The 23,156-nt window shown below is 26.6% G+C and overlaps 2 protein-coding genes across 4 annotated transcripts in view; one reads left to right on the top strand and one right to left on the bottom strand.

The window, feature by feature from the left end:
* Positions 1 to 23,156, bottom strand: part of LOC107443976 (uncharacterized) — a 166,173-nt gene that overhangs the window by 57,129 nt on the left and 85,888 nt on the right. The window lies entirely within an intron of this gene.
* Positions 3,338 to 23,008, top strand: LOC107453663 (uncharacterized). Of its 2 annotated transcripts, none has more exons than XM_043040060.2 (8): positions 3,338 to 3,449; positions 5,673 to 5,761; positions 12,437 to 12,586; positions 13,715 to 13,978; positions 15,940 to 16,065; positions 17,735 to 18,064; positions 20,425 to 20,565; positions 22,733 to 23,008. In XM_043040060.2, exons 2-7 carry the CDS (start codon positions 5,680 to 5,682, stop codon positions 20,538 to 20,540), a joined length of 1,068 nt encoding a protein of 355 aa, XP_042895994.1. In that variant the 5' UTR covers positions 3,338 to 3,449; positions 5,673 to 5,679; the 3' UTR covers positions 20,541 to 20,565; positions 22,733 to 23,008. The 2 variants fall into 2 exon arrangements, with proteins under 2 accessions (XP_042895994.1, XP_042895995.1); XM_043040061.2 differs by having other exon boundaries at positions 20,425 to 20,556.

Genomic DNA, 23,156 nt, shown 5'->3' on the forward strand with positions numbered 1-23,156 from the left:
TCACCATATTATATTGCTCACCATTAAACTAAATAAAAAATCAATATTTTTGAAATTATGTGATTTTTTAAAATTATAAACATAACAGTGACAGTTTTTGTCTGTGAAAAATAAGTACACGGGCGCTTAATTTAAATCAAATTTCCATTTATTATCCAATGCACAATTATTTTAAAATATAGACGTAATAACAAGAACTGAAAAGAATATCATCTGCATGTTCAGTATATAACTATAAATAATGTAATGAAAAACGTAGTGAAAGAAGGTATCTAAATAATTTGAAATTAATGTTTAATAAAGAATTATTTATTCATTATATATGATAAATATATTTATGTTGTAGATTATAAACTAGGATCAAAATTGGTCCCATAGAATCTTTTTTTTAAATTGTAGTAAAATGAAGCGCAAATTAAGAATCCATATCTATAAGTAACATATTGTTCACCCGTGAATATTGAGTTTACGACTATTGTAAATACATATAACAAATTGATTAGTTTCACAAAAATTACTGGATCAGAGGTCAATAAGCGCACGCAACCATAATAATGCTCCTTAAAATACATAGAATCTAAAGGAACGTAGAAAGAAAGTAACATTGGTTTTAGATACAATACTATGAAATTTGAAATAGGTTATAATGAAACCCAGTACTTCTTATAAAAGTTATGCGGTGTTGTTGGCTGATCATGAGTTACAACACTTTTATTTCCTGTATTGAGTTATTTATAATATTGCATTGTCCTAATGCTTTAAGTGTTTAACTTTTTTTAAATAATAATTTTCATTATCAAAAAAAAGCAAAAGGAGATAGCGAAGGTGACAGTGAAAACGCAGAAAGTGAAGACAGTGAAAACAAAAAATTATTATTGGATCATATCTGATCTATTGTAAATGCAGGATATTGTTGTTTTTCTATTTTTTTTTTTTCAATTTTGTTGGCCTCTACTTAAGCTTTTATTGACAGTTTAAGAAAGTAGAACTAATGAAATTACTAATCCAAAGAAACTTAAGCGTTAAGATATACATTTGTTGATTTCAATAGGTTCTTTCGCTTAACCGATTAAAAAAACAGCGAATAATTTTTTATTGTTTTTAGTATAGCTAAAATTCCAAAATTCACTTTTGTCCAAAATTCTATGTTAGAAAATTACTGTGTATAGTTTATGTATTTCACTAACGAAAATTATCTTACGAATTTTTTGTATTGGACTTTTCATTGCAAGGAAAAAAAATGCTCTCCTGTGTTATTTGAATTAAAATTATTTAAAACTCATATATTTTAAACTCCATATTCTTTTTTTGAAAAAAAATAAGAAATCGATATTGGAAGCCCCTATCTTTTTAAACTGAATGCAAATTTGCTTTAATACATTGCATAGTTAAGCCTTTTTATCATTTAATATAATCCTTCTTAAATTTGACAAAATGATACCGTTGATTCAACTTAGGGGGTCCTTTCTCTCACAACTGAATTCGCTTGTGGAAAAGGTGGAGACAGTGAAGGAAAATTCTAAATATGCTTTTAATCCGTTTTATTAATTTTTCACAAATAAACTTATGTTGGATTTTACTCGGATGCATGCAAACTCGCATGCATTTACTCGGATGCATGCAAAATGCAAGGCCGCCACCCAATCACAATTTGAGATATAAAAAGCGCGGTATTTTAGATTATATATTAATTTTCTTTGAGCCCTAATTATTCCTATACAATTCTGCAATCAACAGTTTTAGATAGGTAGTTAAATAATATAATGTTTGCTTGTTATTAGTTTTTTTTTGTATAAGTATCTTTGTTTTTATACAATTAGTGTTAAAAAAATTTTTCAGCTTCATCGAAATCAGTTTTAATCAGTTTAAGCTATAGTAAAATGAGATTTTAAAAATCTAGAAACTAAGAAACGTGTAGTTTTAAATTACTTACTCTAAACCGAAAATTACCTCATTTCATTTTGCTTTAAAATTTGGAAAAAATTCATAGGACTTCTAAAGATTAATCAGTGTTATTTCACCCAATCTAATGAAGCGACCCCTTTATTTTCTACTTTTTTTTAAAGGTGTTGTGCTGTTTAATAATACTATATCATCAAGAATTTGCTAGTTACAAAAAAAATTATCAAGAGAACTCAAATTAAAAATTTAACTTAAGACCCAAGATGGTGAGGGTAGAGGCCTTTTAAATGTAAGCATGGTTCAATTTAATATGTTATAAATGGTTGCAGCAATTTTGCAAGGTATTATGGTTCGATGTTGCACTAGATTTTCTAAGATGGAAAGGTGTGAAAACATTGAGCGATTAAATACATAAGTGACCTTTGTGCTAAAGTACACCAGTTTTATTTGCAGAACTTTGTAGTAAAAACAAATTTTTGCAATTCGAGACTCAACTATATCATTTACAAACATTTCTTACTGTTAATTTGTGTCTTTTAGCAAAAAGTTTCATATTCACATGTTATTCTCATATTTCTGTCTTTTGAGATGCGCATTTGTTACAGATTAGATTTTTATAACTGTGACAATCGAAATTTTTCTTAAATAAATTATCTTTTTTTAAAGTGACTTTTTTTTTTGTGACTAAATATGCTCGTTTATAGAAATGGAAAATTGACACCATAATTCAACTTGAATGGAAAAAGGGTTCAATTCCTAATCAGCTGAAAACACTTTTACACAGTATCATGATTCAAGGTACAGAAATTGTTAATCAATCGACTTTTCTGATAGATATTAAACCAATTTCTAATTCTATTTGATGCCAAAAAATTTTTGTGATGGGAGTTTCATATACCGTTTATAAATTGAATTAACTTACAATTGTTGTGAATTGAATTTGTGTCTGTCGCCTACACTATTGAATCTTTTGTAGCATATTGAATCACAATATCACTCGATTTTTTTGCAACTTTGATAAGTTGAACCATGTTACGGTGCTTCTGAAACTTGATTTTATAGCATTATTTCGAATATGTGTTAATTTTACACCATATTGAAAACAATTTGCACTGTATTTTAGTTCGAGAGTTAGTTTTTCTGAGAACGTCCAAGTTACTATTTCTAATTGTTTAATTATTGATTTAATTTCGTTTTCAAAATTTTATTTTTATTCTTTTGAATTTCGTTTGCTGAAACAACTTTCGTTATGTCTTATATTTTTTAATTATAAAAATTAACTTCTTTAAATTCAAATATTATTTCGAAGTTAAGAGGAGTAAAGTTTAAATTCTGTTGAAATTTCTCCCTCTAAAGATGGGCAATTTGAAAGCAATCACGTGACAAGTAAAGTTTGAGGGGAGGGATCTTATCCTATATAAGAAAGCTGTTCGCTCTTGAAAGACTTACTTAGTTCCGGTGACTACCAAAACCAGCTCATCGGGCTCAAGTTCAAGGTCTTTTTATCTTCGTTGTTGACCGTTACATTTGGACTATCAGGGAAAAGAGTAAGTTCTCTTCCTTCAACAACTGTGTTCTCTTTCCTGTAATTCTTTCCATCACTTTCTCATCTTTTTTCTGTTCGCTTCGTAACAAATATATTTCATTAAGATTGTTGATTGTCAATTTTAAGAAAGATTTTTTAGGCATGAAATACATTAAAATAATTATTTTTCCGTGCGATTCGTAATAAGTTTAGTTGATTATAATATCGTAGAAAAATGTTATTTTTGTGACTTGAGCTATGCAATGTTTCAGAATGCATAAAAAATTGTTCTAAATTTTAATTTTTGAAATATTCTAAAGGTATAGTTAATTAAGCTTTCTCTTCCTATGTAAAAGTAAAATGATTTTTGGTTCATAAAGTATTTTTGTAAAGATGATTATGCATTTTAAAATATCGCGTTTAAGAAATGGAGAGTTTTAAATTTACAAGAATTTACTATTTAAATTGATAAAAAAAACAAAATTTGTAATTTAAAATTTATGTTTCAAAATTTTTCTATTGTAATTCAGACGCGAATGAAATAATTAAATGCTTGCCTGAATTTTTCGTTATAAAGTCATAATAAATCTATGCTAAAGTCATGCGAATATCATTGTAATATTAAATCTACACATTTTAAATCAATTTCAAAGCGATTTTATAATAATTTTGAAACATTAATATTTAAAATATTTGGTCAAATTTGACCAATGTCATAAGATATTTCATAAATTATATATTATAAGAATTTTTGAAGAGTACTTCATGCGAAGCTAAAAGAATATTACAACAAAACGATAACATGAGAGTAAATTATTTTTCCTATAGTTTTCGTTCAATATTTATAAAGAAAATAATAAAAAAAAATTTGAAAAGGAACATTGATTTCCGTCTATGGTCTTCAAAACCTCCAATGGACTTTATGAAAAATGGTATTTCGATAAATGAATATTTTTTATTAACGAAAAACGAAGAAAATTTGACAAAACAACAAATTGTATGATTTTTCAAAATTGTAAAGACGATTCCCGCGCAGGAAAAACTTTTTGAGAAATTAAAAAATATATATATGTTAATGTTATTTTTCCTTCTACTCTATACCAATAAAGTGATAGACAATAATAAGATTATTTTCGTTCCACTTCAATATGTAGTCAACTTAACAGTGAATTTTCGATAGCTTTGACATTCGATACCAAAGTATTTTGTTTGAAAGATAAATTCGAACTTTCATTTCGTAAGTTTTTAAAAATAACTTCAGGTTTTGAACTATGGGTTTTCGGATTCAGAACTATGAGGAACTGATTCTAAGAATTCTTATTTTTTCTTACCAAAGTTCTAACTGTAGAAGGATATTTATTTAGAACATAAAATAAAATTTACAACTGAAATAGTCTTTTTTAAACTTTTTTGAATGCTGACAATTTTCGTGACAGAAAATTTAGCATTTCTTCATAAAAAAATTATCTTTAAACAGATGCAAGATTCTTTGTCGATTGATTCCTAGAAAGGAGCAAAATTATAAAAGCAGAAATAGGCGCAAAATTATTTTGAAAGATGAATTTTTATGACTTTTAAATAGATTGTCTCCCTAAGCTTTTTACTACATGTATTTCTGTGATTAGAAATATTGAATGTCTGTAAAGATTTCGAAAAAATAAAATTTATATTTAAGAATTACTTATTAGCAACAAATTATTTAAAACATTTTCTTCCAAAAGGATTACACAAATAGTGTGAATTTTAAATTAAAGGAGGTTAAATAATAGATAATTTATTAGCAGAAATAAAATTGAAATTGTTTTACTGAAATTTCGCTTTAAAGACGTGTTTGTTTCATTTTGATAGAATTAATTATTTTGTCTAAAAAAAAATCGGCTATCATATTGGTACCTTGATTGTATTATTTCGTCAATAAAGTTGTAATAATACAGTGAAAATTTTCTGAAACTTTAATCAAGTGTCAAATTAAGCTGCGAAATTTAACCATATTATCTTTAAAAATCAATTTAATGAAATCTGGTATCCTATTGAGATTGCAGGAAATTTTAATGTTAATATGGTTCACTACGCTTCTCCTCTTCAATAGCAGTGTAGTGAAAAATGAAACTCATCATAAAGCTATAAAAAATGGTTTAAATAATTGTAATTTTTAACTAAATAATACTTAAAAATTTAGTAAAAATTTAATTTATTATTTCATTAATTGAAAATTAATATTAGATATGTCATTATTTTTTTCCAGACAAAATATGGCTTTGACGCTTCGAATTTTATTAGCTATCACCTTCATTGGTTCATATTGTTATGGTCAAAGACCCCAAGGTGGTATAGGTGAGTTATCATTTATAAAAATATTTTATAATAAGATAATAAATTATTATTAAATTAAATTAATAAATCAATCAATTATTTTTATGTTTATTCAAGATATGATTTAAAGATATGAATTAATTTTTGAGGGCTGAGTTTTTCATAGAATATAAAATATTTTAATTGCAGCCTGACAACTAATTGCCTCAAGTTCTTCGAATAAATATTATTTTCCGTTGATTATTATTGTATTCAAATAATTATGCAGTTACAGTATTCGTAATACACTGTTAAAAAGAAGGTTCAACGTTTCACAAGATAATTGGTGCCAATTTAGCTGCAACCAATATAATAAGAAACTTAGTGCGAATGTCTTGGTGCTATAAGAAATACTACTTTTGTAGTTAAACGTTGAACTAAATTCAAGATTTTTCTTTTTACCAGTTTTTTCAGAGAGACGTCGAACCTAGTTCAAGGTTTCACTGTTAACGAAATTTTAGGTGAAAGATTTAACCAATATTTAAGTTTTTATTCGGACCAATTTTATGGTGAAAGGTTGAACCACATTTCAAATCATAATGTAAACCAGTTTTAAAGAAATATTGATCTAAAAGAAAACAAATGATTTACTTCGACATTTAACCCAATAGTGCTTTTGTGAGCATCATAACAGCGGTGTAATTTTGAACCTAATTTTTAATTTCGTTTGAAAGTGAATTCATTTAGTTTAACTTTGAACAATGTTTTCACATGTATATATCCCATTTTTTTAACACATAAACCTGAAGTTAAATGTTAGAATGCAGTTTTAATTGTTAAATTTCATGAATTTATCGATCTTTAGTAGATTAAATATATTAATAAAATAATTTTTCATTAAATTAACTTTAAGAAAAGCATTGTGTATAATAAGTTGGTTTCAATTTTCATAAACTTCGTCTACCTGACAGTTATTGGAATTTTTGTATGCTGAAATATTAAAAAGAAGAAGGTATTATATAATTACAGATTTTGTAATTATTATTCTTTTAACTCAACTGCAATAATTTTGTTACTTTTGAAGATCCAAATAAACTTTTTGTAATAAATAATTGCTTAATCCAAGAGAATAAAAATTTTGGAGTTTTTGAAATAATCTTGAACAATCATCCCTCCCCTTTCTTCACTATTAATACATAATCAATCATATTTTAGTAGTAATACTCATTATTCGATACATATAACTGCCTATATTCATCATTTAATTGTAGACTTAACATTTAGTTCATTTTATTGTAGACTTAACTCTGAAAATATAAAAGAACATAAGCTTAGTAGGGAGATAAAAAAGACAGTAACATAAGGGTTATATTTTTTTCCAAATTATACTTTTAATTCTAAGTAATTAATAAAAAAAAACATAATGCTCTTAAATCTTCTTTTAGAGAAATTTTAAAAACAGTAGTTCATCACTTCCCCACAGATCGATAATTTTTTTATTCACAACAAAACATCCTCAAAAGTATATTCAATTACTATCTACCATAACTAAATACTTGATATGTAACTTCTAAATATAACTTCTAGAGCTTTTCTTTCTAAAATTAAGTTTTGCGTAAAAGCAGATTTTACTATAACATAAAGCACATTAAGAAGAAAAAAAACAGATAATTTTAGCTATTTGCAGTATTTTAATTGCAAGAAACTTATACAACCTTTATACAGCGACATTTCATTAACGGCAAAATCAAAAACTTGATTGCAGTCATCATATCAATCTGATATTATAATAAAAATTTAGTAACAAAGATTAATTTGTTTTCTGAAAAATAACTCCAGTTAATTTTCACTGATTTTTTTTTTTAAATTTTCTCCTTGATGCAATTAAGTTTCATCTGCAAATAAATAAAATTGTTGTCTTTGAAATCCACCACAATATATTTTAATCCAAATATTCAGCAAAGCTGTAATTAATTGATTAAGATAGCATTAATCGAATAACGTAAAATAACTCTTCTTCGATTAATCGTCGTTTTTTGAAACTTGCCGGTTGTCAGCAATTAAACCAAACTCAGTTACGTTAGGTTGAATCACGGATGTAATGAAATCTCTTCAAACTTACTTTCGGTGATTTTTAGTTGAACTGAAATCTTCGTGAAATCGGTGTACGACTCTGTGCTGGCGTTTGCTTTCATGAGTTTTTCGGTGAAACGTTTATCTATGTTTTTTAACAGTGTGATCACTAATTTTCATCATCATCAGCATTGGTACGACAGCCCTTTGTGAGCCTGGGCTTTCCTCAGAAGCTTTTCCCATTCTCCCCTTCTCCCAGCAATTAACTTCCAGTTCTTTACTTTTAGGATGGCAAATCCTCATCCGCACAGTCTTTCCATCTCGTTTTGCGGCTCTTAGCCTTTCATTGGAGGGGGTTGCATTAAAGATTCTTAATGTTCTTCTTTCTGGGCTCATTCTCACTACATGCCCGGCCCATCTCATTCTACTTAATTTAATAGATTTCATGATATCATCACTATTAAAGATTTTATATATTTCAAAATTATATCTTTTTCTTCAGTTGTTGTTATCGAGGATAGCGCCAAAGATGGTTCCTAGGACCTTCCTTTCGAAGATTGCTAATAACTTCTCTTCCCTTTCTGTTAAAGTTCATGTCTCTGAAATCTCTAATTTTAATAAAGACATATAGAGCCGTAATGGCTCAGCGGTTAGAGCGTTTGCCTTCCAATAAGGTAAACCTGGTTCAAACCCCAGCTATGGCTGGTCGATACGAATCCCGCCTCTAGTTTGTACCGACTGAAGTGCTAACGCAAAATATCCTCAGTAGTAGATGGATAATGGGTTAGAGTCCCCTTGCCATTAGGCTAACCGTGGGAGGTTTTCGTGGTTTTCCTCTCCATGTAAAGCAAATGCGGGTTAATGCCATCAAGAAGTCCTCCACTTAGGAAAATGTCTCCCAATACTTGATCCAGGAGTTCCCTTGTCTTTAGTATTAAGTTCAAATTTACAAGGCTACATTACATTGCAGTCGAACATTAGTAGTCGTAAACCCGAAAATTGGATCGGTTGTTCAACGACGGTAGAAAATAATGGCATATAATTTCTTATGTCTTCATAAACTGGAAAATGCATAATGATACCATAGTTCCTTAATTTAATTTTTTGCATGCTAAATAAAAAAGTAGCATCGCTTGCCAAATGTTTAAAATGTTCGTCTCTTAATTATCTTTCTCTTCAAGTATAGTCAATATGTATCACTAATTTATAATTTTTTGTAAATACGTCAATATGGGGCTATTAAAACTCGCATTTTTTTTAATTACAAATACAACTGAAAGTTTAATAGTGCTTGATGCACCATGCGTTTTATATTTCATCAATAATGAATCAAAAACATCTTTTGATAAGTTTCAATATCAAAATTTATGAACATTTTAAATTACAATTGCACGTGCATTTATTTGTCGATATTATTTCACCACTCTATTGAGAAATACACATAAATTTCATACATGTAACAAGAAGATCCAGGACTTATTTATAACATTATGTCACTCATAAATCAATGCATCTTTTGCTTGTATCAATGAATGGAAAATAAATTCAGAAATAGAAAAATTGGGTTTATATAAGGAAATAAAATGCTGAATATTGCACTTGAGAAAAATAATAAAATATATACACAGCATATTTCATGAATTGATAATAAAGTTCCGAAAGTTGTATGCACGCAAAACAAGTTATCTCTCGTCAGTTTGTAAAAAAAAATACAAAAAATATTTTTGGAAGATGGTTGTTTTCAAATTAAAGCCAATTATTATAGCATCAATACAAGAAGGTGCGAAAAACTGGTTGAATGTTTATCTGAAACATGGACAAATTTGCTGCAATTATAATAAGTTATTGAATAATACTAACAAGGATAACGTCATTAAAACTTATAAAGATACGTCATTTAAAACTTATGAAAGCTTATTTTGTTTTATGTTCTAACGAATTTCCTTTATACTTTTTATAACAAGTGCAAGAGAGTATGACAAGTAAAAGAGAGTATATTTTTATTTTAATTAAAAATATAAAAGTTGGAAAGCATTTTTTTCTAAAGAAATCCGCATTAGTGTTAATATCACATCAGTGTTAGAAGCCTTAGTGTTAATAGCCCGAAATTTATATTGTGTTTATTTTGTCATTTAAAATTACGCGAAACGAAGCAAAAGTTTGATTGCTTTACAATTCAAAACGTTTTCAACCGTTATTCATTAAAATAACAGAAAATAACCAACAATTTTTAAAATTATATTTTCACGAAACTTTCATTAGATAAACGAGTTTCACAATTGAGTACAAAATTCTTTTGATTCGCAAAAAGTGAAATTAATAATCAGGTTCCCGATCTTTCAGTTATCCCTACCCACCCCTTCCTGTAACTTGAGAGTCAATAATACATATTTGTCGGGAAAAAAAAATTATTTTTATTTAAAGAAAGTACTTGTTTGTGTTTGATTTCGTATCTTAAAATATCATCTGCTCTTATTAGCATATTTAAGTTCAGAATTATTAATCTTCTTACTACTGGAAAATCCAATTATTAGAGCAAAATTCATAAAGGTGTTAATTTAGAACATGAAGATTGTACAAAACTACGATTCATTTTAGGTTGGCTATACTCCAAAAAATTCTCACTTTTGTTTTGTTTCGACTAAAAAAATCCATATTTTGAATGTGGTCAACAACCTCTTTTCCTCCAATGCTTACGTGAGTAGAATTATAATAAATTGAGTCACCTAATTGTATGTAATCACACGAAAATCGTTTTCACGATAGAAGAAACAGATTGTCTAGGAACGTTTATTTTTGTGCATATCGATTGAACATATAATTGAACATATTTCAGCTATTAGTTTTGAATTTATTTTTGACTCACAGAAATAGACTTTTTTTTCCCAACTTAGAGGTCAAAACAGTTGTTTTTGTGAAACAGGATATTTTTGGAAAAAGAACTAATCTGTTTTATTTTTTTTTCTGAAGAAGAAATTTATCAAATGCTTTCAAATCGATAAAAATTAATGGCATTTTTAAAACATTTTATGTCACGAAGGGATATATATATATATATATATATTTATATTTAAAGTCACTAAATCATTAAACCATCAGTTTTTAACAAAAAATAATAATAAATTAAATTTTTTAAATTTCAACAGCATTTAAATTTTTTAAACGCAGAAGAAAAAATTAATGGTGGCAAGCAAGAGCTCGTGTTTCATATTTCAACTGAGCATAAAAGCTGTAAACTCTGTTATATAATTTTTAACTATTAATTTTTCTTTTGTTATATAATACAGTTCTCTGAAAAACATCAGTAAANTAAATTTCAACAGGATTTAAATTTTTTAAACTCAGAAGAAAAAATTAATGGTGGCAAGCAAGAGCTCGTGTTTCATATTTCAACTGAGCATAAAAGCTGTAAACTCTGTTATATAATTTTTAACTATTAATTTTTCTTTTGTTATATAATACAGTTCTCTGAAAAACATCAGTAAATTAAAGAATAAGTTATAAAAATATAACTTTTCAAAATATCGCATGTCATTATTTGTAATTATTCGAAATAAAAAATATAAACAATAAAAATAAAAAGCAAGAATATAAATTTAAACCTAATCAATGTCCAGTTAAATTTTGTTTTTTTTTTAACTATTTTGAAACCACGCTATTGATAAATGGTTAAAAAACAGTATAGTTTTCTATTCATGGCTTTTTAACTATTCCAGTTGTGAACAGTTTCAGTACTGTTAAATTAAAAAACGTTCTTTGCCTAAACTTTACGGTTTTTTGGATGGACAGACTACTGCCGGTCATATTACAGTAATTTCAGAATGAAAATTTTAACAGTGTAGGAATCCTTCCACGCACTTCAAAACGAGCCTTCTGTTGATAACATATTTTACATTATTCTGTTCCCTCTTATTTTACATTATTCTGTTAGCTTATTATCTGAATCAACATTCAGTACTGTCAATGACGTCAAAAGCTGTTGTACTTCTTGAAATTTTTTTCTCCCATCATGTAAAAACTTGTTATGATTTGACAAAAATGTTACTTTAAGTGTAGTATTAGTCTTCTCTATAAAAATTTCTGCGTCAATTTAAGTCTATTTGTTTATAATGACAAACTCATTTTAACAATAATCCCATTGTATTGTCATTATTAAGTACTTTTACTGTATTTATTTTATAAATATATTTATATAAATATCTTTATTTTATAGTTTACATCTTTATTAAATTTTAAGAAGGTTTATGCCATGCATAAGGGCTTTAATGCAATATAAATCGTTCCTTAGGAATTTTTTTAATGTTTTTATAACTTAAAGAAGCTAAATTTGGACAATGAATAAATTCCGATTAAAAATGTTCAGTATTTTATGACTTTCCAATTAATTTAAATGTTTAAAGTTTAATATTTTTACAAAAAACTATTTTTTAAACTTTATTTAATATTACTAAAGTTGTAGCTATAGCAAATGATAAATTATTAATGACTTGCAATAATAAAATTGCAATGCTTTTTTATTTCACTTAACGAAAAATTTTATTAAATCCTCTGTTCGACTACTTAGAAGAAAAAAAAACATTCCCTTAAAACCTGACTTCATATATAACAGATACGAAAAATAAATGTGCTATCTATTTTTTCTAGGAAGTATTTTTGATCTAGTTCGACCAACTAATTCGGCCTGTACTGGTGACACAGGGGACAAGGGAAGTTGTCTTACAAGTCGAGATTGTGCCGAAAGAGGAGGTCACAGCATTGGAGTGTGTGCTAACGGCTTAGCTCAATGTTGTTATTGTAAGTGCTGCCATCTATTATATTTTATTCAAAAAAGTTTCCCAAAAATTTAAAATTAGTTATTCTTTTGCAGAGTAATAGTAATTTCCAATGAGTATATATCACACACAATTCAAATTTTTAAAAAATGAGAAATTTTCTTTGAATATTATGCTTTTTTTTTAATTCAAGTGTACATAAATTGGTACAATATACGTAATTTAGAAAACTTAGAAATAAATATTTAATAATTTATTCAAAGATTTTTTAAAAAAAATTACACTAATTTCTTGTTTAGCAAATTAATTTTTCTAATAAGTTTTTGTTAAATTTCCTTTTAAAAAATTTCTTTATTTCTGACTATTTAGTGAGACATTTTTTTTTCAAATATGCTTAAAGAAAATACAATCAATTAATATATTTTTTATTTATGTGAATTATTTATAATATATTGCATATAATAAAGGGGCTGAAAGCGGTTATTCAAGGACGAATGACTTAAAAATAAATCAGATGTATAAATGTGGAAATCAGTTTCGTTGACTGATGAAATGAAGAATCATATTCGATTAGTTGTAAACAAGACATGCGAATAGTCCTTTCTCAATTCCTCAATTTTCTCCGGTAATCAAACAGGTTTTTATGTTTTTGTTTCACCTTCTTCTTGAGTTTTGAACTTTATGTTTGATACATGGCCGTTTCAAGCGTTAAGTTTTTGAGGGGAATAAAATTAAAATTTTCAAAAATTTCCAAATTTTCACTCCCGAAAAGCCACTTCTTTCATCTATAAAGTAATGGATTTTTTTTTTAAAATTTCTCAGTTTTTTTTAAATAAGCTAACTTTAAATTGTAGAAAATACATGAATTTTTTTTATTTGTCTAAAATAAGGGGGGAACTATTAACTGTCTTAACTATTGAGGAGTGAACCTCCATGACGCCTATGGTTTTATAGTAATTTCGTCTTCTGTTATCAAACCATACTCGCGTAAATATTAATTTTGCGATCCTAATTTGTAAACTTTTTTGACTTTATGTCTTAAAAGAATTATAAAAATATTCATTAGGGTGTGGTTACGGAACACCTTGTATATTGAAATTTTTTGTTGATATTGGAAAATGGTTTATGAATTATTTGTTTCTTCTTCTAGTTAAATTTACATGTGGTGGCGTAACAAGCAGGAATGAAACTGTTTTTGTGAATCCCAGCTATCCACAAGGTGAAAATGGTACTGATACTTGTCAAGTAACAGTTGAAAAACAACCAAATGTTTGTCAACTTCGATTAGATTTTGAAGAATTCAGTTTAGCACAACCAGATGTTTTAGGACTTTGCACAAAGGATTCTTTTATGGTCAGAACTACTGTTGGGGAAAGATTACCTATTTTATGTGGAGAAAATCGTGGACAACATTGTAAGTTTGACATTTTTTAAAGTTTCTAATAATTAACTGAACAGCATTTTTTTTAAAATAATAACTTGCATAATGTTTATTTGCACCTTTTTGGTTCTCAACGTGGGCGCTATCACCAATATATATTGAACACTGCATAAATTACATGTTATTAAAGCAATTATTAATTCAGCAATTTACTGTGAAAATATTACCTACCAAATTTATAATGAAAATAACACTTCGGTTTCTGTTCTGAACAAAAACTTTTTAACATTTTGGACGTTTGAAGTGACTTTTTTTCTTCGCTTCTCAGCTTCGCAAAATATTTTTTTATTTTTAATTTTAAGAAGCAATTTTATATTTTTTTTATTCAACAGTTTAGGATTTTGAAAATAATTTGTTTTTAAGTTTTTTTACGCTCTACTTATAACTTCGAAGCTAATAATTATTAATCATTTTTCTACTTATAGGCTACTTTCATAAAATATTTGCTAAAAATGTTCAAATATAAAATTATTGGGCAATAAGAATTTTCAATAAATAAACGGCATAATCAAGAATTTTCTATATAGAAAATGGGTAACGATGGGTATGGATAATAATGATCGTAAAAAAGTGTATTTTTTTTTAAATTGTTTAATAAACGTTTCTTAAAGAATTTTTTGAGGGGGCGTAGAATAAAGTTTGTCTTGCAAAGTAGGTGGTAAGTCAAGAAAGTTTGAGAATCCATTGATGTAATCATACTCTATTTATATGCAAGTTCTTTTGACAAAGATATCAGATCAAAAAATACACTAGCTTTTTTTCTTATAATTTCTAGTAAGGGTATTTGTATTTATTAAAAAATATATACTTTGCGTAAACATAAATGTGTAATATGTTTAAAACATTTCAAACGTATGTAAACATAGTAATTATCATTCGTAAGAGAATACATTCATTCTCAATTATGTGCAACAATTGGATACCCGGGGAAAATTCCGGAAGTATATTATATGGAGGGGGTAAAATAAGTTAATTTAATTTTAAAAAAAATATAATGGAATATATATTGATAAAAATATATATTTATAAAAATCTAAATTCATATTCTAAGTTTATTCTTGTGTTAATATACTCAGAATTATTCTATCATAAAAAATTTATTATTTCCAATAAAATTAATTTATTACTTCCAACAAAATAATTTTAAATGTGAAAAACGTTTAAAATTCAATAACCTATAGCTCCATTATTAACTTTGCTAGAAAATTATATTTAATTCGTCATTAAGTGTTTTTCTTAAGCCACTTATTTAGCAATTTAAACTTAATTACATAATAAAAATAAAACCAATCGATAAAAAGTTTTACTGTCCATAGGTATCGTGTTCCCTTCAACGCCTCTATTCGATCATTATATCATTAGGGAAAAAAATATCATTCTTTCCAATATCATTTCTTAAAAACCAATATCTTTTACCAATTTTTAGAAATTCTTATGATTTGAATAAGCTAAATTACCCTAAAAAATTTGCAACGCTTGTTGATTATATATGAAACCCATAAAGTTTACAGAACCTGTACAGCTTGCAAATACATAAAATAATTCGAATTTTATTGGGAGGTGGCATGGATTTTTCTGAAAAGGAATCCTGATTTAAAATAATCTAGATTAGGCCAATGCTAAAAACACGCGCGCACAAACAAGAGAATGAATTATTTAAATAACTTTATTAGTTTAAAAAATTAAGGTGAAAAAAAGATCTTGCTTCGAGCGCTCAGAAAATGGCGCTCAATTCCAAAGTCACTGTTAAATGTTGAAAAACTTGATTTAATAGTTTTTCGCTTTAATTACTAGTAATAATTCATTTAATATATACAGTGAAGGCGTAATCTGAAATAAATAGTATTTAGGGCATAAAATAAGTATCAAACTGTATTTTAAATGTCACTCCTTCTTTGTCTTAATAATTTTAAAATTAAAATATCTTCTTTCAGTGTACATTGACATGGGTAGGGGCACAGGTAATCCTGTAGTTCTGAGTGTTGTAAGCAACGGAGATAGAATGACAAGGAAATGGAAGATTAAGATTTCAATGGTGGAATGCAATGCAAATGATATGGGTAAGATAATTTAAATTATGTATTAGCCCATTTTGCTTCAACTGAGCGTATTTCTTTTCTAAAATTTCTTGTTTTTGTTATTTTATTTATACACTTCGAGAATAAAAATTTTAGTTTCCTTTGTTTCGAATTATGTTATTAAATTTCCATCTTACACTTTTATACGACAATAATAGTTAATCGCACGTGAAAGAAATAGATTTTTTAAATTAAAATTTAACTGTTCTTCTAATAGCTACCCAGCTAGGATATTACTTTTCAAAGTAATTATACTATTTTGCGAAACAAAACATAAATGGGAAAAAGTTAGAGCTTAAAATTTTGTGGTACTAACTAAATGATTTATGAACTTACAATGTGTAACGAGAGTGGCACATTTTTTCAAACTAATTATTAGCTAAGCATAATATATCTAACATTTTAGTATCCAGCGTCATATTTCATCACTAATTTTTGAATAGCAGAAGATTAGGAGTAAAAATAAAGCAATGCTTGCTTTAAAATTATTCTAATTACCAATTCATATCTAACTAATAAAATACAACATTGTTAACATTAATATAAGCTATACAAAAAATTGCTTAAATACTAAAATATTATAAAATATGTTTGTATTAAATTTTGTATTAAATTTGTTGTAAATTAATTGTATTTACAGCCGTATTTGTATTTAAAAATTTCGAAATACTTAAAAATTCAGAATAACTGCTGTATGAGATATATTTCAGGAATTCTAAAGAATTGTGATAAAGTGATTACTTTATTAAGTCTAAGAAAAATTAAGAAATTGATGCAAAGGGAAGTTTTCAAAATTAATTTCTGTCTATTTAAAAATATGAGGCTATTTAAAAATTACATTCGTATGTTTTTGCAATTTTGAATATCCTCAAAAATAAGCAAAACACAATTAACCCCTTTTGTGCTTACATAAAAAGGGTCGCAACACCGCTTCTGTCTTTGCTTTCACTTTGATTTTTGCTGCTTAAATCTGTGATAAATTTCTACTTTTGAGATTAAATTCGAATAAACGATGTAACTAATGTGCATCGACGTACGTAATCGTACGTATATTCATGTACGATGTAATGTAAACGATGTACATCGTTTATTTGAATTTAATCATAAATACATTGTCGTTTATTAGAAATCATTTATTAACTAAATTCTATTAACCGAATTGTTAAATAAATTATTAAATAAATTATTTATTAAATAAATTCTATTATTACCTTAAATAAATTCTAATAAACGATGTAACGGTGCAGTAAATTCTACTAACGATGTAAAAAAATATGTTTCAATTAATGTCATAAATTTGTATTTTTCTTCGACGGAAAGAAAATACAAATTTATGACATTAATTGAAGCATTTTTTTTTTAACTTTTTAATAAGTTAAATCTTTTGATCTCAAACTTCATTTTCGTTCTCCAAACTTAATTTCTAGTGTAAATTTTCTTTCTAAATTAATGTTGTTACAATGTTTGTTTTAATTTTTAAAAAAAAATAATAATGTGATTTTAATGTCCAACGTAAGCATTGCTCATACTCCTCCTCTCCCCTTATCAGCAAAACTGAGCAAATCAAAAAATCGGTGCTTACACAATATTTGAATGCTCTATGTGTATTAAAATTACAATTATTTCTAATTATACTTTTGAATAATTTAAGCTCCTCCTGGTTGTCTTCAATACTACAGAAGCCCAAGTGAAACTGTACGAAGTTTTAATTTTGGAAACCCAATTGAGGAACGTGTTAGATACCTGAGCAATTTGAGATATACAGTATGCCTGAGAGTCGAAGAAAATTTCTGTTCAATCAAATGGGAAACAGAAAAAGCTGATTCCTTTAGTTGGGGTTTACCAAAAGATGCAGGAGCCTCTGGAAGTACATGCAATGACGATGATTTTATAACAATAGATCAAGGATCCCTCGATGGATATGGAGCTGGTGAAGACAGATTCTGTGGCACAAGTTTATTAGATAGAAACACTGTAATATGTAAGTATTTTTTATGACAGGGGAATTTTTATAATCGAGATACATGATAATTTTAAAAATTCATAAGACTTTCATCCTAAAAATACTCGAGCATTTATGGAAGTTAAAAAAAAAAATAATAATAATTGATTTTTATTTTGGTTCAAACTTCTTGTATTCGCCTTCATTGAGTTCGTTTTGAAAAAAAAATATATATATATATTTTAGCGGCTGAGTTTTATTTCACTGAAAAATGAATATATAGAAAAAGTTTCCTTTTATTATTTTTAAAAAAAAACTAAAAATTTTTTAAAATTTCTAAAAAAATTCTGCTAAAAATTTAAAAGTGCATATGTATTTAAAAAAAAACGCTTAAAATAAGCTTTTTTTCCAATCGCGAGTGCCTAAGAAAATTAGGAAAAAATATGCACCGAAAAAGTAGAAAAAAAGAAAAAAACTGATTAAATTGATTTTGGTACAAAAAATTTAATTACTATTTACTGTTTGAAGCAAATATTGTATTTAAGAAAGGTTATTTATTTAAGTGGAAAATAAAATTGAAATAAATTGCTACAATAGCTCATAGTTATCGTAATTGCATTATTAAAACAATCGTAAGCTCTATCACAAATAAAACGTTAATAAATTATAAATTTTGTAATTTTTTGTTTGCAAGACTTTTCAATTTCTAATTGATTCCCAATTGGTAATGCTCTTACTGATGTAGCTCTTATAATATGTCAGTTTCCAAGGGGCTGAAATTAGAAGCATTAACTTACTTTACACTTTTAATCTCTTTTTCTCTAATATTTTCATTCTCTTTCCCAATTTTTAAATGGGAACAATAAATATTTTGTCTTAACACGTTTCTGTAAATGTTATCAATTTATACAGCAAATTAAAATTGCATTGTAGGAAAACCATTCGCTGCACTTATTGCATAGTTTCTGTTCAATTACGTTAAATTTATTTCAATCTAAATAGAATTAGGAAGAATTTTTAAAAGACAAAAATATAGAATTGTAATAAAATCTCTTGAGTAGGTTCAGAAAGATTTTGAGAATTTGCAACGATTGTCAAGAACTTATCAAAGGTAGTCAAACGTTTTTATGCATAAATGCTTATAACAAAATAAATTTAACTTATTTCCTAAAGGAATTTAAGAAAAATTGACGTTTTTTTAAAAAAAAAACTAGATTGGTATTTTACAAAATTACTGATTTACCATATTTAACAAAGATGTTTCTTTATTGCATGTAACAAAAATGAAGTTTTGTTCAATAGAACCATTAATTATAGCACCTATTTCAATCAATTGCGACCATTCTAATCAATGTGGGTTTTTTTGTTTAAATTCAAATCAATATGGGTTTTGTTAAGAGAAATCAATGCGTGTTTCGTTATTTAAAATCAATATGTGTTTTGTTTATTCAAATCAATTTGGGTTTCGTTCAATCAAATCAATGCAGGTTTTGTCTGTAAAATCAATGAAGGTTTTGTTTCTTCAAGTAAACTTTGATTTTAGTTTCGAAATTAAATTAGTTTCAAAGTATTCAATTAAATTCAGGAAATTTTTACTAAGATATCAGATTTTTTTTATAAGAACACATCATAATTCAACATTCAGATTTACAAAAATATATTTGATCTATAAGAATTGTAGTTATTCCTTTCCCGCAAACGCAATTTCAGTTAATCTTGTTTTTACTTTATGCCAGTATATTCCTATTTTTTAAGAAACGTACTAGTGGGAAGGGGAAGCAAGTTTGTTGAACCATGATAACGGAAAGGGTAAAATTGTGATGAGAGAAGAAAGCTCATCACCTTGAAACGCTCATTGTATTCACAAAGAGTATTGTTAAAGCAAAGTTAATTTCGGTAAGCCTTGTTTTTACTTTATGTCAGTATAATCCAATTTTTTAAGAAACGTATTAGCGGGAAGCAAGTTTGCTGAATCATGGTAACGGAAAGGGTATATTTTGTCTAAGATAAGAACTCCTCCAGCCTAAAAGTCTGATGTTGTCTGGAGCTAAGGAAGCAATAATGGCGCATTTTAGGGAGGGTAGCTTCACTCTAGGACTAGCACAATAGACCGAACAAAGAGATTCCCTTTCTCTCGCTGAACCGAGCCGAAATCACTCCAAAATACCGCGAGGTATGACAATTTCAAGTGACCCGCACGCCTACTTGAAATTGTCATACCTCGTTACCATAGTCACCGCCACAGGTCCAGACGAATGTTTGGGGGAGTTCTTATACTAGACAAACTATTAAATTGCGGAGAGAGGGGAAATTTTATAGCCTTGAAACACCTATTTACCAAGAGTATTGCTATAGCAAAGTTTTTAGCACTTAGTTTCATGTTTTCTCTTTATTTTCAGCTCGAAGTAAGCCGTTTTTGTTGAAAGTTCGCAGTAACAGCAATGCTAGAGAAAATGCTGCAGCTTCTCAAAATGGGTTTTCACTGAGATATATTCAACTACCTTGTATGATTTGAGCTGGTCTCATAATTAGTAAGTTATGTATGTCAAATATTTTATTGTTCTCATATTTATTTTATTGCATCTAAAATTAATGCATAGATGTCAATTTCTTACTATTTATATTTAAAGGAACTACTCAAAATGTTTACAAAGTTCTCCTTACTTATATTATTGTAAAATAAATTTCATTGTTCTGTTTTTAAACATTTTTTAATATTTCAGGAATTATAGTAGTGATTTATAACTTCATTTATAGCATATAAACATATATATTATAATAATCGTTTCAGAATAGTTTCAAATACTTGCCTTATTGCTGAAGACAAGGTTTTTATGCAATTTAAAAGACTCATTAAACCTTTTTATTCGAACAAATACTCCTAAATTTTATAAGAAAACAATAAAACAATTTGCACTAGAAAAAAATGCTTTATAGAGGAATCGGTTCAATGTTGAATCACAACGGTACTGATAAAATGATACAAATTTGCTGCAACTTTTATAAGGTGTTAATTTGTACCATGTTTTTCTTCAAGTTGCATTTGAAAAGAGCTATAATATAGCTTAATTTAAAAAGATATTAAGGTTATTTGAACGTTAATCAAAATATATAATCCTTAGTTCCCCGATCGATTGAATCGACAAATCACTCTTATATTAATATTTTCTAAGACCTATGAAAATGTTACTTTTCAATTCCACAATACTTGTTTTTATTTTATTAAAAAATTTCAAAAATTAGTTTGTTTTAATTATGATAAATTAAGCAATTTTCCTTTTTTTCTCCTTTTTTACTTATTAAGACATCGAAGAAGTCAATCGTTTTATGATCTATGGATCTGATTAATATAATTATCTTCAGAGTATAAAATGAACTCATGCACCATTAAAACTAAATTAATTAATTTATCTCATTTTTCATAAAACATCACAGTACCATCTTTCTATAAAAATGAGAAAATACGCGAAGGTTTCTAAACTCTAGTGATGATCATTAATCATTTTCTTCTTTCAAAAAAGAGTATATAAAATATCATCTAAATCAATCATCCTAAATACCAACTATATATGACTTCATATAATGTATACACAAATATGCAACCATTTATCCTTTCACGAATATATAGAAAATTGTTTTGGTAATGTAATCATTTAAAGAAGCCTACTGACTACTGTTTTTACTTGCAAAACTGTTTTGAATGTAAAGCCTAAGTTGTTATATTATTTATTAGTTGTTATATTATTACATCTTATTTAATATCTAATACAAATAGGAAAAAGCGGCATAAAATTTATTGTTTTTGATAATAATATCGTTCATAAAGTTTATAATATGATTATTTCTGATATTTAATTTGTATTCTTATTTCGTCTAAAATTTGTATTTCAGTTTGAGTGAGTTAAGGTTAAATAAAAAATATAAATTATGATTCGGTAGTACAACATTCAACAAATAAACTTGATGACAATACATACTAAACATATATGTTTAAAACTCTTTTCTTAGAAAGATGTCTATTTTAGATATGGCATGTTCTATTTTCTGAAAAAATATATTCGTCTATCAAAAACAAAATATTTTCATTATGCATTAAATTAAAATGTCACATTTTTATCATAAGTAGAAATTCAAATATTTTCTTGAAGAAAAAAAAAGTAATTTCATTTTTATAAAATAAATCTCATACTGTACAAGTCTTAAGAATCATTTAAGTGGTTTCAAACTTATAATATATTTAATATAGTTATATAAACTATATATTATATTCAGAACCTAGAAATCTACCGTGAAAATCTCATGTTATATTTTTTACTATTTCTTTGTAAAACTTGCAAAATGCATATAAAATCATAACATTGAGACAACAATAAATAAGATGTAGAAAAGTTTTAATTTATGAAGTTTTATTTTATGCACAACAAAATCCTTTTTGAATATGTTCTTTTGTTTAAACAACAATTAAATTATTATACTTTTAAATTATAATAATAATCGCATGTTAGTAATTAAATTGCCTGTCAATTAGCAAAATGAAACAGAAAATGATATAAGCCAAAATTGTATACTTTTTTTATATTAGATGATAACTATCACTCTTTATTGATATAATTAAATTAATTAATTTTTTAATCTGTTTAAACTCATTTTTCAATAAATTATGTAAGTTTATTTTTAAGACTAATATTATCGTTTTTACTTTTTTAGTGATTTGAAAGGAAGCAGGTTCTTCTGTATCATTTGTAGAAATCAGAATGTATTATTTATTTATTTATCCATTCCATTACATTGAGTAATGCCTCAAAATCAAGCCGCTGTATTCGAGACAATAAATTATTACGGAAATTTTATTTTTCTTCTCAAGATTTCTATATGAATTATTTCACTGTAATTATTATTTATGATTTTGTACAGAGATTATATTTCTTTTCCTTTTTGTAATGAATAAATTAATAAAGTTCTTTTCATGATTCTAAAAAAAAATGTCTCTTGGTTGCTTGTAAAATATTTTGTCTTTTTCTTCTTACAATCATTTTCTAAACCATTTAGTGCAGTAACTTTAAATTTTCGCAATTTAAAAATCAACATATATTACTGTGATCAAAAAGTACTCGCAATGATGGCATGAAAC

Source organism: Parasteatoda tepidariorum, chromosome X1, assembly GCF_043381705.1.
Source record: "Parasteatoda tepidariorum isolate YZ-2023 chromosome X1, CAS_Ptep_4.0, whole genome shotgun sequence".
NCBI lineage: Eukaryota > Metazoa > Arthropoda > Arachnida > Araneae > Theridiidae > Parasteatoda > Parasteatoda tepidariorum.